At 38.3% G+C, this 19755-nt stretch overlaps 1 protein-coding gene across 1 annotated transcript in view; it reads left to right on the plus strand.

The window, feature by feature from the left end:
* Positions 1-19755, plus strand: part of CAST (calpastatin) — a 110977-nt gene that overhangs the window by 37610 nt on the left and 53612 nt on the right. Inside the window, exon 4 of the mRNA XM_023522750.1 lies at positions 17508-17567. Within this exon, the coding sequence (XP_023378518.1) occupies positions 17508-17567 (60 nt within the window). The remainder of the gene's footprint in view (positions 1-17507; positions 17568-19755) is intronic.

The raw sequence follows: 19755 nt of genomic DNA on the forward strand, positions 1-19755 counted from the left end.
CTGAAAACCCAGCTGAAGTTTCTGGGCCCGGGAGCCGGACGCAGAGTGAGTACTGATTTCTGCCGCTTCTCCCCAAAGCTGCGTCTGCTTCCTGGGCGGGCAGCCCGGCCGTGGCTTTCAGTGCCCGCCCTATGCGTCCCAGGCTCCGACCCTGCCGCTGGCTCCCCAGGCTTTGGACGTGTGCTCCTTATAGTCTCTTGACTCTGAAGATACGTGCCTTTCCAAATAGGTTCTAAGTAAAGTGTGTTACTTGTCAACCGACCCCTCCTCCCAGTTGGTGACACTATTGCTGGCTCTTCCGCTGGGAATGTGTCTGATCAGACAGACACGGCAGGGTTACAAAACCAGGGATTTGTGTGACCTGGGAATAATGCTGAAAGAAGAAAAACTGCAGCCATGTCTATTTGTTTTGGTACTTTCAATCTCTAGGGTTAGACCCCCACCTTCTTCCCTGGCCCTGCCCAGGCCACTGTGATGACCTCTGTTTTAGAGAATGAGCTCACCCAGTGAATAACCTCTCCATGTACCTGATACATACTGGGTGTGGTGTGGCAGATGTTGGAACAAGTTGCTCTTCTATTTCCTTGAACACAACCTGAGTCTGATCACTGAGGGGTACTTTTTTTCAGGAACACAAATGTTTTTATAGAGATTTAACAATCTCCTGTACAGTTATTGTCCCAGTGTTCCACACTTATATATGCCCAAGTGGCAAGTTCTTTATACTCATCTTATAGTTTGGGAAAATGAGGCAGAATGTTTAGGAAGCTTCCTGAAGGGACAGGACCTTGGGGCTTCTGACTAGTCTTCTAGGAACCCACCTATGCATCAGAGGAAGAGTAATGCTTAATCAGCAGTTCTGTTTAGTTCCTGCCGTATGAGATGCTTTCGAGAGAGAAAACCTCTGCATTGCAGAGAAGGGAATTTAAGGAGTGGCATCTACTTGTTCAAAAGAGGAAAGTTTGTTTTCTTATGAATAACTGTGGAGCACCACTTCCTGATGTTTTTTATGTGGGCACTGAATTCAACTTTTGCACACCGATTTCTCAGTATCTAAAAGGATATTTGTTGCTGGGAATGTGTTGGTGAGGGAGTGCTATCTGGGTTCCAGGAGATAGTATAAGATTAAAACAGTGACATTTAGCAAAGTCATGCCAAACTAGTAAAGGCCACGTCTGCTGACTGATGGAGAAGGGGTAGGTGGCCAACAGCAATGAGGATGGAGCTGAAATCTGTGTGCACACAGCAAGGACTATTGATGTCTATTATAAACAAGTGAGCTTTGCAGACTGCACCACAGCATTTATGAAGTAGCACATTCAAATATAAATGTTGACTGTCATTCAGTTCATGTGCTTTGAGAGAAGATTCCCAATGTGCTAGAGGAATTGATTACATAGTATTAGTGGTCAGTTCAGTTCCTTGATCTCTGAATTGATTGAGTATAATTTCTCTCCTATAATGAAAATTTAAAAGGTATCACATAAAACAACAGTTTGAAGGGATGAAAATAAGAGAGAGCGTGCATGTCAGCCAGCCATTAGGTAAACATGAGGAATTAATTTGAACTAAATTCTTAAAATCAGCCAAGTATTTGTGTTCCTATTAAATATTTATAATAACAGTTATATCTTTAAGGCATCACTATTTCTTAGGTGTAACTATTTACTTTTCCCAAAATATGAACTATCTAACTGGTAGTCCTGTTTAAATAAAAAACCCACAACCTATGTACCCATGTGCATGTGTGTGCGTTGTACACACACGGATACATAGGTGTGGGGCATACACACACACACACACACACACACGTATATATTCTTTTTCATTATACCTTACAATCCCCTCATTTTGGATACTATATGGACTGGGATATATGTTTTAGCATCAATGTATCTGACCTCATAAGAACATATTTTATCCTACAGTTTTTCTGATATATTGAATTAATAATCTCCATACTGGGAAACTACAATGGATCTTCACAAACAATTACATTTTATTATTTCTCTGTGAAAAGCATTTAACTTAAAAAAGTCAACTACCCAATGTTTCTCAACAGGATACTATTGGCATTTGAGGTGACAGTTCTTAATTAGGCAGGACTGTCTTGCTCTTACTGAATGCTGGGGCATGACCAAAAGCACTCTAACACATTTTTAAATACTTCTAGTTGATGTGTTCCCTTCCCTGGTTAAGAATAAATGAGCTACACTATCGTTATGGAAAGCCATAAAAATAATTACTCAGTTCCGTTGTTTTCAGTGTTTAAGGGCACTTTGTAATATCTCTTAAGAAGACATGCTAGCTTCTGAGCAAGTCCATGCATTTGGACATAGTAGGTTCAAGTGGAGACAGTGCATAATCCTGCTGCTAGCAAGGTGGCATTGTCACCCCTGTACTCTCCTATCTACGCTAGGCAACAATAATAAACTATTAGAAAGTGACTGTAATAGGTTGCAGAAAAAGAATAGATCAGCATAATCTGTATTAAAACAATATTAATATAGCTAAATTTACTGAAAATTACTGTGTTCTAGGCAAACACTTATCACTTGATGTGATGATAATGTAGTGATTAGGTAGATACTCTTTATTATGCCCATTTTACAGATTAAGAAACAGCCTTATCTCTTAATCACCACACTGTATTGTTTCTTAGGCCCTATAAACAGCTCTCCATAAAATACTTTCCAAAAAAATCAGCTTCAGTGCATGAAAAATTATCACAGACTAAAGTCTCATTTAGTCTCACTTAGTTATGGTTACTTTTGTTCTTAGAATACCAGCTTTTTACTATACTGCAAACTCTTTGATGACAGGATCCATATCTTTGTGCCCCCATAGCATTTACCATGGTAATTTCTTGATAAATACTTATTGTGTTGAAAAAGAAGATTGCTCTAGATATGAATAGAGCCCTAAGATGCTATTACATTAATATAGAGACTTATCCTGGGTAGGTGGAAAAGGTAAAATTATATTCATTTTTATTTTCTAGGATTTACAAGTAGAATTTTAAAATTAAATGTCTGTTTGTCCTTTTGCTAAAGATTAAAGAGTAGATAATAAAAGAAGATCAATAAGGAATGCTTTTTCTTCTTTTTTGAGGAGCTGTGTGGGGGGCTGGGTAATGGGTCAGACATGGTGCTAGGGATACAGAAGTGAGGTATGGTCCCCAAAACAAATGAAAAAACACGATGTGAAAAGTGCTAACTAGCATTTATCAAGGTGCTACGTAAAAGCACAGTGGAAAGTTGAGAGAAGGGGGCCTATTTCTCTGGGAGTAAACATGGGAATATGACTCCCTTAAAGGAGATCTACAACCAGAAGGCCGGTCTAACGTGGAAAATACCAACAGTCAAGATGGACACAGACTCCTAGGGCTGGAATGTTAGTCAAGTGGAGTACAGTCAGTTGGAGGTCTCTTAGAAGTCTGATACACATCCCGCTTCCCAAACATTGGATCTCCTCATTCATTATTTTCCTAATCTCTTCCTTCCATACTTGCCCCTAATGACACTACAGTCTCTCTCTACACTTCTACATAGGCTGTTATGCGGGATTAAGAATTCTGATTAATTCTAGGATTATCTGATGAGATATTCTTGACAGTTGTCCCTTGCAGACAGGCTGGATTTCCATCAAGTGTCAGATATACCTGAGATTTCCATTTTATCCTTGGCTCTACATGGTTTAACTGGAGACCCCATAACTGACTGGGTCTGTGTTGTCAGTCCTCCAAGCCAGCTTTGAGGGGACAGGTTCCTGGTGGGTTCATCTTCCTGTTTGTTTCTTCACCACTTAACCCACGTGTAAAAAAAGATAGACAAGCTTATCAACAGTCAGAATTACCTCCGGAATTCCAGACATTTCTTATCTCTAAAGACACATTTGTCTCAATCTATTTTGTTATTTATATTTGGCAGCTGCCATCTGGTGAATACATATCTATAGCAAGACAAGGAGAACCTCAGATTCCAATTTACTCATCTTTTAACGTTTTCACTGGCTCCTCTCATAGGAATGATTGACACCTTTTAGATAAAAGTTGCTGCTCAGTCTGCTTTGTTGGTGGGATTTGTTTCTTTTCCTATAGATCCCTTTACAACACTTTAAACAAACCCTAACACTTAGTTTTATTTGGGGAGGATTTCTTATATGTTGAAAGAGGATTTAGGTCTATTTTTATTGACTAATCAAGTTAGCTTTGGTAAACATTTTTTATATTGCTAACACTATTATAATTTTCCCTAGTACTAGAGGCTCCATTACACACTGATCATAACAGATGAGATGTTGGTGAGCGGTGATGAATATCCCAGTGAGTTTTGCTGTTGGACTCCTAAGGAGTGAAGCACATAACTGTGACCTAAGCAAGGCCTCCATAATTGCAAAGAATGAGCTTTAACAGTTGGGGTCTCCTTAGAAGGGAGATTTTTGGTCACTCAAAGTTGCCATAAGAGATTGAGACTAGATTAGTAAGTGTGCTTGCTGTCTGGACTACTATAATAGTTTGAGGTCCCCTGCACAAGTGACTTAAATATAAAGACCTAGACCAGACCTTGGAGCCTCCAGAGTTTTGTAGAATAGAGTTGTTAAGGGAGGGGTGAGAGAACCCTGTTTCTACAGAGAAACCGGGGGCTCAGCCTCCTGCATGTTGTTTGTATATTAGCTACACTAAGAGAGTGGCCAGAGAGAGTAACAGAGAATAGAATTATTTGAACATATTTCAGTTACAGATGCTTTTTAAAAATTTCTTCCTTATGAAAATAGGCAATTACATTTATAGCCAACAAGGCAAAAAACATTTTCTTATGTAACTTCATTACTATGGCTAGTCATCATCGGAGTCCTTGAATACAAATATTCTCATGCTAACAATTTATCTAAAACAGTTTCTCACCTGCTTTTAGTCATGTATTTTTTCATAGTATATTATTTGCAAAGATGTATCAGATTCAGAGGGCTTGATGTACTGTAGGAAATTGAAACTGGTAGCCAGAATATTTTATCTTCCAGGATTCTTAACTTCTTTCTCATACTCACCATTTCTTGATTTATATCTTTATTTATTTTTTTTATGTTAAATTTTATCCAGTATTTTTATGTGTCTGGAACAGAAGAGTGTTCCTCCATCAGGATTCAAACTAATTTAGCTAGGCCTGCACAATGTATTAAAATGTTTGAAAGCCCTTAGATGGGGCATACATGCTCTACTGTCACAAAGCCCACTATTTCCTCTTCATATTGGCCAGATATACTCCTTCACATCACCCAACACATATTTTCATTTGCATTTTAGACCTCTGATCTATAGGGAGAGACAAATACTATTTCTGAAATTCAATTAACATGGCATTTAAAAATTGCATCCTGTTAAAAAAAAAATCCTTGCAGCTGAGCTATATAGTGGATATGTGTAGCATTAAGAGTTTCTTTAATGATCCAGAATATCTGCCTATAAAATGACAGCAATATTGGGATTGGTGATGTCTACAGCATACTTTTTCTTTATATAGTAAGAAAGGGTGTGGGCTCCAGGCATAATTACAAATATCAAGTGTCCCTGGGAATTAGGACCATAAAGCTGGACAGGACAAATATTCTTGAGGTATCAGGACTATCGTTTTAGGAAACACCTAGGCTCTTCAGTTATCTGGGCTGGCAGTATTTGCACTGCCTGGAAAAACTGGCTGGAAAGTACTTTTGAAAAGTACTTTTGTGAATTTATTATAATATCTTATTCTGTCTGGTTCCTTCCTTTTAACCAAATGAAAATATAAAACTGAGTTTGTCACCAGGGGGAAAGTGTCAATGTATAACAATAGATGGTAGGAAACAGTGATCATTCATGGACCCACTATAAAGCCATCTTGTTTTAAACTACCTAAAGCAGTGATTCTTAATGTCAGGGAGTTTCAGAATCACCTGAGGGGCTTATAGATTGTTAGGATACAATCCTTTCTCTTCTGCCTACCCATTCCCCTTTATAAGTTTCTAAGCATCCACATCCCACCCTTCCTCCCCACACACTGCCTGTGAGTTACTCTGTTCCTGGGCCAAGAACCATTGCGTGAAGGTGTTACTGCTTGGCCAGTCACATTGCCCAATGGCAGGGCATAACATTCATTGCCAAATCACTATGTACATTTTCAGTATAAAATATTTAATTATGAATTTATGCATATTTTGCATATAGTTTCAAAGACTAGAACTAATAATTATTTTTTTCCCTAGCACTGTTATATAACTAAAATATCTTTAATGTGATATCTTACTCTAACCCCGAGTCTTACGTCAATCAGTCCATCAATTAGTTAATCATTAATTGTTTGCAATTTTAGCCACATCCCTAAGAAATAATGTACCCCCTTGCTGAATATTCAGAGATCAAAAAGGAAAGATTAACCTCTATTAGCCATTGAGTTTGAGCCTTCTTTTGGTTTTGAGAATCTTTTAATATTGTAGTAATAGGTGCTGAATTATTCTCAATGTTTTTGTGGTAAGCCAGATTTCTATCCCAGCAAATTAGAATTGTTTTCTTCTCCAGTCCTTCTGACAATTATATTCTTATACTTCTTCACATGTTTCCAAAGATTGGATATGATGAACACTGACCTACATATTTGCAATTAAAATCTTGGCAAAGTACACCAATTACCTTTTGATTGATATGCTAAACCATATCTTCTTTGTATATGTCTAACTGTTCCACAGTCTCCTACAGACCAATAAACTGAAGACTTGGTTACTGTTCAAAATGGAAAGACAACCAATAGGAAACAAAACTTAACAACGGACATTCTAGGTAGTTTTAATAATCTTAAAATAATTCTGGAATGCTCTGGGAGAGGGGTTAGATACAGCAACATGTGTGTAGTCTGGAGAATCTCTCTAAGATCTAAATATTTGAAAATACATGAAAAAGAAAAAGAATCCAACCATTTATTAATTTATTAAACTACTGTGCTAAGTGATTTACATAGGATTTTGTTTAATCTTCTTAAGAGTTGCATATTTTGCAACCAGGTAAGTGGGTGTTAGGACAATTTTATAAATGAGAAGACTAAGGCTTAGTGAGATTAAATAATTTACCCCAGGTCATACAGCAAGATTCTATTCGATTCTAAAGGTCTTTTCAGGAGACTGGTCTTATAAAAATCCTCCACTTAGTAGTTTATATCTAGGCAGTTTAAATAACTGAGAAAGGAATTTATATCTAAATTCAAAAAAGTACTGGGAATCAATATTGTGCTCTCTATTGCTATGCTCAATATCTTCATACTGTTGAAATTCTCTCTGGTGGATGAGGTTGCTTGCTTGTGTGAAAGAGTATTGTACACTGATTGGAATTAGCAGATAATAGTTTCGTTGACAGAGTTTCTTTATACATTCTAATAGGCAGTAGAGAAGGAATAAATTAGCCATCTTTGAATATGGTAAAATTTTTAAACAGCAGGATTAAATAGTACAGAACTAAAAACTTTCTTATGTAAGAATACAGAATTTTTGTTTAGACTGAAGGATAAGCAACAATGTTTATATTTTTATATCAATTTCAATTGAGACCTACTTTAAAATCAATTCTTAATTCACTGAATTTTTATCCTAGGGGAAAGAGGGATAACATACAGTGGAAGGTACTATAATTATTTCTGTTTTATAGATGAGGAAACTGAGGCACAGAGCCGTTAAGGAATTTGCTCAAGGTTACACAGCTGGTAGCAGAGCTGGAATTCAAACTCAAGTGATCTGGCTCCGCTACCTTTTTAATATTTGCATAGATTAAACTTGCTATTAGTGTACATTTGTGAATTCGTTATTCTTATACGGTGTCCAGAATGAAATTTTATTGCACTTCACATTTTTATTTTGATTATTTAAAGATCAACTTGGACAAGGAAGCCTTGTTATAGTTCCTGTCATGTAAGCCTTCTTATTAAGAACATGTTTCACTGGCTGCAAGCATGGGCGTGTGACAGGCCCATACCTCAGCCACCACACAATTGGCTCTATCTCAGTATTTCTGTATAAATTCCAAGTCACTTTCTGTTAGAGACGTTTTGAATCTATCATCCCTGTAAGAGATTAGGCTGGCAATTGGTTTCATAACACAAGGACCATAAATGTTTTCATGTTCTCTCATCCTTTGTTAGGCCTATACCTAAGAGATGAATTTGAATGCACTATGGAAGCTAAGCTGAAAGGCCCTGAGATACTTGTTCAGCAGAGCTCAGGATTTTTTATTATATAATAATCACATCATCAGTAACTGTAGATGCTTTAGATGAGCTCATAATCTTTTAGGATTTGTAAAAAACTGTGCTGCTACCAAGATTTTTGTTCCTATATCTACTTGAACCTAGACCTAAATAAGCCATGCATTTGAATCCAAAGAAAATGCCATAAAATAAAATATTTTTGCTCTTTTTTCTTTAAGAAAGATAAACAACATGAGTGTGTAACTTTTCAAAGGAGTGGTCAACACAGAATTGCTCTTCCATTTGGAGAGACAGAGGAAAATTTTTGAGGCTGTAATAAAAATCACTGCTGTTTATTGACATACCATGTTCCAGGCACTGAGCCAAACATGTTATAAACACGCCCTCATTTAATTCTCACTGCTGTCTTTTGAGATGGGTATAATTTTTATACCCATTCAACAAACTGAAAAGCTCAAATTTGGAAAAGTTAAGCAGCTTGCCCAAAGCTACACTAGAATTAGACCCCAGGTCTGTGAGACTTTAGAGGCTAAATTCCTGTGTTTCCCATTTGAATATATGTCATAGGGTACATTATTTAATAAGCTTCACATAACTACAGCATGCGATATTAGAGCTGCAGAACTCCAGAATTCTCAAGCCTGACAATTTATAGATGAAGAAACTGTGTTCCAGAGAGGTTAAGACGCAAGGTCGTCTAGCTTGTCAGAGGCCATCTTCATTGTTCATCATGTAGCTTCTACTATGCTGAAATTGCTTGACTCACAGGATTACGTAAATCCTAGGCAGACAAACCTTTTCTAGGCGAGGACCCAGAAGAGGAAACTAGGCTGTCTTTTCAATGTCTAACTTCTCTACTTTGCTTTATCTTGGTCAGCCAATGTCAGAAATAGTTGGAATTATTTCATGCATCAAGAAAAGCAACCAAGATCTCTAGAGGCAGGAGCACAACTTCAGAAAACAAACAAACAAACAAACAAAAACTCCATTTACATCTTCGATGACTAATCCAAGCTGTGTAGTTTGCTCTTTTCCTTGCCCACAAAATAATTATCATCCCAGGGGAAAAATAAAAAGCAAAACAAATACGAAAACACTGGAATACTGGAGTTTGCAAAGCAGTGAAAATGAAGCAGTTGCCTTGCAATGCCGGAAGTTCAACTTCATGCCTTTTGTGGATTTTTTTCTAAGCACTTGGGGTGGTCCAGTGTCAGAGCTCATAATCAGACACTCGCAGGATGTGGCCAAACGTTCTGCAGCCTCTTTGGCTTGGACGAGATCACAGTTCAGCTGTAGCTATTGTCCCGGTTGCCAGGCAGCATTTGGATGTTTATTTTGAAGTCCACATGTTACATCAGAAGCCAAAGCTTCATATGCTCTCCACTTCCCGGAACAAGTAGAGCTTAGGCATTCTATTTTTATTTTAAGTCTGTGTGTCCCTTTTTAATGCTATACTTCATGAACGCACAGCATATTCAGCTGAGATAGAATCAGTCATCATCTGTTTCCCCCAGATCATGCTCATACCACCTCATTTTGCAGTGCTCTGCTTCATCTAGCTGGCTGAGCTCTGGATTGGGTATCTTTGATACTTTCCTACTTCTAAGTCTAGCTTACCTGGGTAGTCTAGCTCACATGGAATGACTACCCCATCTCAACCTCTAGCTCCGTTTTTTTTTGAAAATTCAAATGTTTTAATTTTCGAAATTAGGGGAATGAGCTTGTTATAGCCAAAAGTGCATGGACATATTGTCATATCTGTTCAAATCCAAGCTCCCACCACTTCTTAACTGTGAGATCTTAGACAAGTTACCCAACTTCTCTGAGCCTCAGGTTTCTCATTCATAAAATGCAGATAATAATGGTTACCTCCTAGGATTTTATAAAGATGTACTGAAATCAGATATGTAAGGCACCTGTCACAGTAGCTGGCACATGGAAGATTCTGTAGTTCCCACCACTTTGTTAATCACACCACAATAAATACTAAATAAATAGTTCCCATCTCCTCTGTGAAGCCCTTCCTATCTTCCAAACCCACATCTCAGAAATAGTCCCCCACTCTGGCCTCTTATAACATCATATTGTTCTTAAGATCCTATCATAATTGACGTTATCCATATTACATACATGCTGAGGTGTAAGTTTGTGCCCAAGTAGATCTGCTGGCACAAAGCAGTGTTCTCCCTGAAAGAGATGCCTCGATTTCATTCATAGATGATCCATTGTTTATATTTTATGGGGATCATCTTTTTGTTATGATAAATACCATACTTTATTAGGTGATTGTATTTCTGGTCTCTTTAGAAAAAGCAACATTGTTATGCCATGTTAATAATTGAAGGCATTGCAAGAATGTATGTCATGGTGTGACAGCATGACAAACAATAGACAAACTGAAACATCTGAATATTCATTTCCTGAAGTGAATAATCCACCATTACAGAAAGAATTACAGAATGTCAGTGCCTTCCTTAGAAAGCCCCTCAGCAGCCGCCAATTGTTTGTTCCAGGCGTCTCACAGGAAGCAGCCCAGCTTGGGGGTGTTTTGTGCGTATGTATGTTTTTAAGCTGTACATCTCCCAGGATGATGAAAGCCAGGATGTCAATGACTAGATGTTTAAATTATGTTTTCCTAACCAGTTTTCTGACTTGTGCTTTGAACAAAATTTCAGATGATTGAGTAAATCTCATAATGCTGCTTTTGAGCTACCAGATAATACTTTTGTGTTTATTCGTGCACAAATGCATACATTTATTTAACAAATACTTGTTAAAGAACTACTGTGTACCAGGGGATGTGCAGCAACTGAGACTGGCATGGCCCCCTGCCCTTGTGGAGTTCAAGTTTAGGTCTGCCTTATAGATGTTGTGAGGAAAGAAGGTTTTTTGATTTTTGTTTTTTGTTTTTTAAATCTGTGATTTCTTTTCTTTCATTATTTGAGATGTGTTATTAAAAGAATCTTATTATGGTTCAGAAACAAATTGTTTTTCTCTTGTGCGTCTAGTAGAACTAGTTTTAAAAGTCAGTTATTAATTTGTCAGATATTTTTAATTAGAGAATTTTTAATATTTATTTTGTGTTTTGCCCACATTGTCCTAATATTTGGTATCTAATTTGACTTTCACAATAACTCTGCGAGGTGCATACAATTTCCATGCTTAGTAGGTTTAATCAACTTGCTTGAGGACTCATGGCCACTAAGAAGTCATCAGACTGAAACTTAAGTCTTCTAATTTATTAATTATATTCTTGAGTCTAGCTTTAAAAAATGAGATATTAACATTATACTTTATTTAATTAAAGTATAATTTAAGTAAAATTAAAATTTATTTAAATGGAATTTTAATGGATGATTAGGAAATGGAAATAAAGGTTTGAATTAACAATGATTTTTGAGCTTCTCTTTGCTACAATACATTCAGTACTATGGTAGGCACTGTGGGGCACAGAAATGGCCCTTGCCTCTTCATCAATTTGCAGCTTCATTGATAAGACATGACATATGCTTAGATAAGAGCTCAGTGACCCTCCGATGCAGCATATATAATTCAGTGTTCAAGTGAGAAATACAAACATGTACATGAGTTGAGAAGATATGAGCTAAAATAGATACATATTGAGCTAAATCTTCCAGGAGAGGAATAGGTGGGACCTAAACAAGGAAAAGCCTTCACAGGCAGTGGGAATGGCAAGATGAAAGGCACAGAGGTGGAAGGGGGCATGATGGTGATGGTGGTGATAATGCAAACTAGCATTTGCCCAGCATTTATCACTTGCCAAGCACTGCTATAATTGGTTACTTAAGAAAAAGTAACTTATTCTTAAAACAACTCTATGAGGTAAGTAAGAATTCCCATTTTACAGATGAGGACACTAAGGCACAGAGAGGTTAACTAACTTGCTCAAGGTTACACATGAATTCAATGTCAGCTGGAATTCTGTCAGACAGTCTTGAGTCCAGAGTCTCCCCTCACACATCGAGTTATGCTGCCTGATGAGGTGTCTCTGAGACAGAAAGGACACCATTCTGGCTGAAGGGGAGACATGGTGTAGGCCATAGCATGAGAGGAAGTGGAATAAGTTGATTAGGTCAAATAAAAGTTCAGGCAGAAGACATTGGACCTTATCTTGGACACAGTGGGAAACCATGAATAGTTTAGCATTTCATCAGAGTAGGATCATAGTGCACATTTATCTTAGATAAATTAGTCAGCCATAGACAGAAAGGATTGAGAGCTCAAGATGGGGGTATGAAGAGGGATAGGAGAGAACCAGACATGGAAACTGTTAGAAGGGCCTTGATGTAATCCGGGTGCGGGAGATACATGATGAGACCAAGAGTGTGAGTGGCAAAAGAAATGAAAGGATAGCATGGGGACGAGGACTGGAACCAGCACTGCGCCTACTCCAGGTGGTTCAGGGCCAGACAAGTTCCCTACACACCATCATATGACCCTCATGTCAACTCCAGAGTCAGGTGATGTTATGCCCGTTTTCCAGATAACAGAATGGAGGCTCCAGCTCCAGGAGATTAATTAATGTGGATTAGTAAGTACTGAAGTGGGAATCTGAGCCTGCATGTTTCTTGGCTTCCTCACTTTAAGGCAAAATAATGTAGTCTGGTGATAAAGTAGGGTTGCTGATAAGGTACGTAGAGTTGTTCACATAATAAATCATAGTTAGAGTCATGGGGAGAAATCAACTTTCTGAGGTAGCAAAAATAGAAAGAGAGGGCTTGTGACTGAATATTAACACAGAGAAGAATGGAGCAGGTGGAAGAGGCTTCTAGGAGACAGGTCAGAGGGCTAGAGAGAGAGCCTATAGCTTCTAGTGTCAAGCTGCCACCGGAGAGAGGATGGTCTGTGATCTAGAATGAAACTACTGATGGGTTATCAGAGAGAAAAGTACACACATGCAGCTGGCGTTCCTAGTAACCCTCAGCAAACACAGGCAGGTCGGGTGTGTAAAGGGTGATTAGTGCTGCAGGTGGGAGGACATAGGAATGCTGCCGGTTAGGGGAGGGAAAAGGAAGCAAGGTCTGGGCTAAGGTGAAACAGTTCTGAGTCATCTCACCTGCTGGCCCACTCTCTGTGTGCACATTCTGAACCAAGCCAGGCAGTGACAAGTGAGGCTTGTGTGACTGAAGGAGAGAGGATGGAGTGTGGATTACTATAAACCAACCAGAAGTGCCCAGAAAGAAGCTGAATCTCTGGGAACCTAAGCAAGTGAAAGGACTCTATCGCCTGGAAGACAGACAAGTAAGGAGCTGAGGGATTGACTTTTTCGTCAGCTAGATTTAATGGCAGCAGAACGGACGAGTAAGCCCTCTAGGACTCCATCTTTTCTAAGGGAGCCTTGAACTCTCCTACCTTGGCCATTCATCAGGACCTGTGGGCTAGCTCACAACTCTCCACTCACCTCCAGCATCCCATGGTTGAGGTTGGTACTAGGTCTTCTATCTCTTCTCGTGCAGCCTCACTAGGTTCCCCGTATAAACAAGAAAAAAACCCTGAATAGAGACCTGCCGTGAGTAAGATTGGAGGTCAGCACATTGGTGCACCCAACAGACAGTTCTTTTAAGGGACGCCATCTGGTGGAGGAGACAATTCATGACACAGTTGTGGGATTATCTGCCTGTATGTGGTGCTCTGAATCAGTGAGTGCGTGATAGGGGAAGGAGGATGCCCATTAAGTTCTGATCGTAGTGGTTCAGAAGTTACCATGCCAGGACTGGGAGCTAGTAAGATACACCTGAAAGGAAAGGCATGTAGAATTTGGATATTTGGAGAGAAGCATCCTAACCAGTGGCACTTGTGTGAAAACAATATAAAGGGAGAGGTAAGTGAGGTGAACTCTGAGACAGGGATGGGCTGGCTTCCCAGAGCAGCTGTTCTAAATTGGGAGATGACGTGGGATTGAAGCCTGGGTGTCTTTAAAAGCAAGGGAATAGATTTCTGTGTGATATAGCGGGCAACAAGAGTCATCATTGCTGGTTCTACTTTAGAGGGAGACGTGTGTGGAGTGACATGAGAGAGGATTAATCCGGCCAGAATGGGTAAGAGAGCTAAAAGGCTGTAGTCTGGGAGACAACTGCACAATAGATGTGAAAAAGGAAAGCAGTGTCCATTTTCCAGGGGTCTTAAAAGCATATCATCTTTCTGTCATGTCGCTAATCATTTACTGCAATAAACTTCCCGAATTCTTACTTAGCAAGTAAACACATTTAAAGAGATTTTGCTGAATAATGCCAGGATATAAGATGCTGTATTGGATAAGTACAGGATTAAATATTAATTTCTTCTAGGCTGAAATTACTCTTTTATCAATGTTAGTTTATTTTTAATGCAGCTCGACAATTACAGCAAGATCATTGGATGTGGGCCTGAAACTGACTTGGAACTCAAACATTTGTTTTGTCACGTAGAATTCTCTTCATACCTCTTTCAGAGCACTTAAATTGTAATGTAAACTAACGATACTCTGGATGTTAAGAGACTTGCATGGGTCATTTGGAAATGAAAGTATTGTTATACCTGCAAATTCAGGCTGACTTAGAGCACTAATCCCAGTAGAGATATTTTTGTATATATGAGTACTGATGGTTGTGTTTTACGGTTGGATACCTCTTGACGTTAGCAGGACTGGCCAAGTGGTAGGTCCTGCTGCAGAATCACTGGTTTAGAAGTCAGACAGCCTAGGTCCCAGCCTCAGCACACATGTCTCAGAGGGCCCTTCCTGGCCTTTTGCCTGGGTGATGCTTCCTTATCTTTCAGTTGTCACGTTAACTGTCCCTTCCTCAGCATCACCTGTCCCGACTGTCTCCTGAAGTAACTCTGATTGTCTAGTCTGTTCTTGTGGGCCCCTTTATAGCTCTTACCGCAAGTAATCATTGAAGTGATTATTCAAGTTCTCTCTTATGAGGCTATAACTTTTGCAAGGATAGGGACGTGTCTGTTTCACCACTGTATTCCCATCATCTAACATAATACAAACTACATTTGAATTAACAAACTACATTTGAATTAACTTCAAATTTTTTCAATCATGTTATTCACACCTATAATTAGAAATTTAAAAAGTTTAGAACATTTAAAATGAACGTATATTCAGTATCTCACTAAAGATAACAAAACAGGTCCTCGTCTTTAAAAATAGAAGAAAACAAAATATAGTTGTCTGGAGTTGAATGGGTTCACAATGGGGTAGGATTATTTCCCTTATACCCAGACCCCATGAATAGCTTTTATTTCAATTTCAAAATGTTAGTGACTTAGTGACAGGGTGAAACTTCCATGGAGGAATCTATGCTGAGAACAGGTGGGGCCAAGGCCTTCAGCTAAATTCCCATGGTAACCTGCTCCATGCTTGTTAACAGCTAGTCCTCGTAGATCTTACTGTTCTTGGTGGGCCTTTGAAAGCCTTTCTAGGAATACAGGATCGCATCCAGCTGTTGCCTAATGAAGTAGTAAGGTAGGTTGGAAACCCTACGGCTGTGTGATTTGGGGGGAGGTATTTTAGTAAATTTGGATGTTTGGAACATTAATGTCCATTTAAAGATTTGCAGCTTAAAAAGCACTTTCATACGGAGTGTCTGGTCTTTGGTGGTTTAATATGGTTGAGAGTAATCATTGAAGGAGTGGGATGTATCAAAGCAGAACTTCTTGAGTTTGAATGGAAATTTGTACAACCAATTCTCATTGTGGGAAGATAGAATTATATACATGTGGGTACATTAATCTCCACAAATTAAAAAAATTCTCAAAGAAAAAGTGAATATTCATATATTTGTTCATTAATTCAGTGGTGGGGGGTGGGAGAACCTACCTTGGTACATCTTCCAGTTCTAGAATATAAGAGAGACCACTTCATGCCCTGCTACAGGACCAGGTGTGTTGGAGTTGGGGAACGCTTAGCTGGTGCCGAAGGGTGCTCAGAATTAGCTAAGTTCATATGATTATGTTGCGTAATCGGTATTCTGAAACTTTAGGCTTTTATTTGTAAATCATGGTAATTTAACTGTAAGCACCAACATAGTCTACATTGAGTGGGGTCTGTGAGGAAGGTGATTTTGTTCATGGGCCGTGGGTTATAGTGAGTTCACACAGTCACCTGGAATGGACGTGTGTGGTGATTGGAGAGGCGGGAGACCAGCAGGGATGGGCTCGTTCTGCCCTGGGTCTTGGCCTCTGAAGTGGCTCAGGGCATCAGAGGCGGGCTTCCGGGTATTGCTGGCAGGGCAGCAGCTGTTTACTGACAGCTGCTTGCTTAAGAAGGCATCTTGTGCCAGATGGAATCCCTGGGCTCTAAAATCTAACAGACTCAAATGTTAAGGAGATTTAAAGAGCCTGCGTTGGAATTCACAAAGATAGCAATCGTCTATTTAATATTAACCAGTGTAATGCAAGTAAAGTACTAGAGTAATATTCAAACCCATGCAAGTATCATGTGCACATCTCACACTGTTTGGGTGGTAGATTGAAGGGGCTGATTCCACTACCCCCTTGCATCCCTAGGAAAGGTGTTTCTTGAATACTTTAGTTATGATTCATCTCCTTTGCCCACTAGGGAGGAGCCTAGATGAGACAGGTATTCAACCCATCTCCCATGTCTCTTCCTTATAGTGACACTGACAGGATGATTCTAATCGAGCTGCATCTGTTTCCCAGAGTTATGTTTTGTTCCTTCTATTTTGTAAAATATCTTAGGAATAAGGCATTAGTAATTTAATGAGCACCTACAATGTGCCATACATTTTACACATATTATTTCAAATACTCTCAACCCCGTAAAATATATGTTATAGGCCCCATTTTATGTACTTAGGAAACTGAGACTCAAAGTCACAGAGCTAGTAATTGGCAGAGTTGGCATTTGAACAATTTTCTATCAAATATAAAGTCCATGTTCTTTTCAAAAATAACACAAACAATAATTATAATAATATTTACTGAGCACTTATATACAGGGTGGTAATGAACTTACAAGGTGGTTGTTACCCAATGAAGAAAAATTGAGAAAGGGGAAACAGAAAATCAGAAAATTTGCGTAACTTGCCGAAGATTATTTAGTAAGTAACACATCCCAAATTTGAACCCATTTTATCTGGTTATAAAGGCTTTTACCCACTGGGCAAAACAGCCTACTGGACTTTTGTGGGAGTTATACTCTAGACAAGGTAAAACCAAGATAAACAGGTAAGAGCAAGTATGGTTAAGAGCAGCCGAAGGATGAAGTAGGTTGCAGGTTAACTAGAATCAGACTCTTTCTTTCTTTCCTAGGTGTCCACTTCCTCTGCTTCAACCAGCAAGTCTTCCAGTATGAATCCCACAGAAACCAAGGTATGGAGAGTCTTCCAAGGTCAGCTTCGGTGAATGTGAATGCCTTTAAGATGATTAAGTAAAACAATAGTTGATTAAGTAGACTAATAGTTGACAGATGATTTGTATGTCCTAGGAGGCTTAGGTTATAGAAATAAACATTTTCTTCCTAATTTATAGGGATCTTCGGAAACTCAGCTTTCCTTTCAATATTCACTTCCAACATCATCTATATACTTCTATCATTTTAGACTATCTAGGAAAGTGTGGTCACCCAGAGCTATTTTGGTCCTAGACCTGATTTTTTATTCGTAAGATAATCGAAGTGCATTTCTCTGGCTTTAAATAAGCATATAAATTCCTTAACTTTTTACTAAAATTGTTTTATTATTCCAGTCATTTAAAACTAAATATAAGAATGAGAAAAGTTACACTAAATGAACATAGAAAGAAGTGAAACAGACTGGCTGTTTCCAATGCTTTCTGAAGTTTCTTTCTAAAATTTGAGTCATATGGGGTACTGTCTTATTGATAAACCTTTGTTGAGCTGCATTTGGAATTTATTCTAATAATTATTTATTTGAATTTCAGAAGAAAAAATAAGAGAATGTTCTCCAATAAGATTGCCACATAGAGTAAGCCTAATTCTGAAGAGTAGGCTGACGCTGTCTTAAACCCTCTCCCTCAGTTACCATGTCTCAAGCTCTGTTTCTTGGGAATATTCTTGGCTAGAGAACTAAAGAGGTAGCATTTTCCAGATGTTCTCAACTAATTCTTATGAGCCGATATTTCTGAGTATCTTGAAGAGCTACCCTACCTCCTTATTACTAAGTTGCCCTTGTTTAAAATCACCAACACAGTTTTGTATTCTGTCTTCTATATTATTTTGCTATCCCAGTGAGATCTTATGCCATAATTTAGTACTGGGACCGTAATTTAGTACTATTGAGGAATCCTATGGCCTCATCTTGAACTGTCTTTAAAGGACATTGCAAATATCTTGAAACACACTGTTTGAATCTAAGCTCTTATAAATGTCATCTAGCATTCATTTTAATTTTTAAATGTATTTTAATCTAAAATTGTTATTTAGATTTTACATTTACATTAATTTCTTAATTTTTTCAAAATATACATTATTTGATCCATAATTAATCTATTAGCTGCCACTACTTATTTATACCAAGCTTAATCTTAAAAATTAAAAATAAATCTTATTTCGATCTTAAAATAATCTTAAAACTGTAGAAGTGTCTACCAAAAACCAATTCTCATTGACCTTAGAGTTGATAAAAACTAAAAAAAGTAGATAAAAGGAGAACCAAAAATACAGGATTTCCTTTTTATTATTTTGGTTCACATTCGACCCCTTGTTTGATTCTAATTCATCCTCCCTGACTCTCAGCTCAAGGATCAATGGTTATTTCAGGTGTGCTCTGTTTCCCGGGGCAAGTGTCAACAAACTCTTCAGCCATAGCTAAGCATTAATCATGAGAATTTCTGGCAGTCCTATAGAACTTGAGGGATGGAGGAGCAAGAAGAAAGTAGAAGGAGAGCGAAGAGAGGTAGAGACAAAAATAAGATGCACATGATGACGTGTCACCAGTGGCTGACTCTGGACCACTTTTGGCCTCAATTCTCTCTCCTTGGTGGACTTCAGTCACACTGTACTCATTATTATCTCCATGTGCTTCTGATGTTTGGCTCATAACATTTTTACTAACCTCTTAGAGATTTTTGTGAACTTGATGAGCATATTTCTCCTAATATTTTGAGCTTTTAGAGAAAAGATGTTAATTCAAGATAATATCTATGCCAAATCTTTGTCATGCTCTACACCTTTCAAATGAAATTCAGTCTAGCTCTGAAGGGTGGTGATGTGTCTGGACCTAACTTCTCTCTCACACACACACTGCTGTGTGAGAAGGAGAACTTAGATCTCACATACAGCAGTGTGACTACCAATTCTAATTGATTAGAAGTGATTTAACCTTGCATCTGTGAGTGTACATTTTTAATTGTATTGATTGCCCAATTACAAATTAGAAGCTATTAATAGATTCACACCATTACAATACCAGCTCACTTATTTTTCTTGTCAATTTAATGAATTACATTTGCATAAATTCAAGAAAGCATAGTAGCACATTTGGAAACTCATTAACAAAGATCCAGTTTGAAAAGATCCAAAATTTTAAAAAATTTAAAA

The sequence above is a fragment of the Pteropus vampyrus genome, unplaced genomic scaffold, assembly GCF_000151845.1.
Source record: "Pteropus vampyrus isolate Shadow unplaced genomic scaffold, Pvam_2.0 Scaffold11, whole genome shotgun sequence".
Taxonomy (NCBI): Eukaryota; Metazoa; Chordata; class Mammalia; order Chiroptera; family Pteropodidae; genus Pteropus; species Pteropus vampyrus.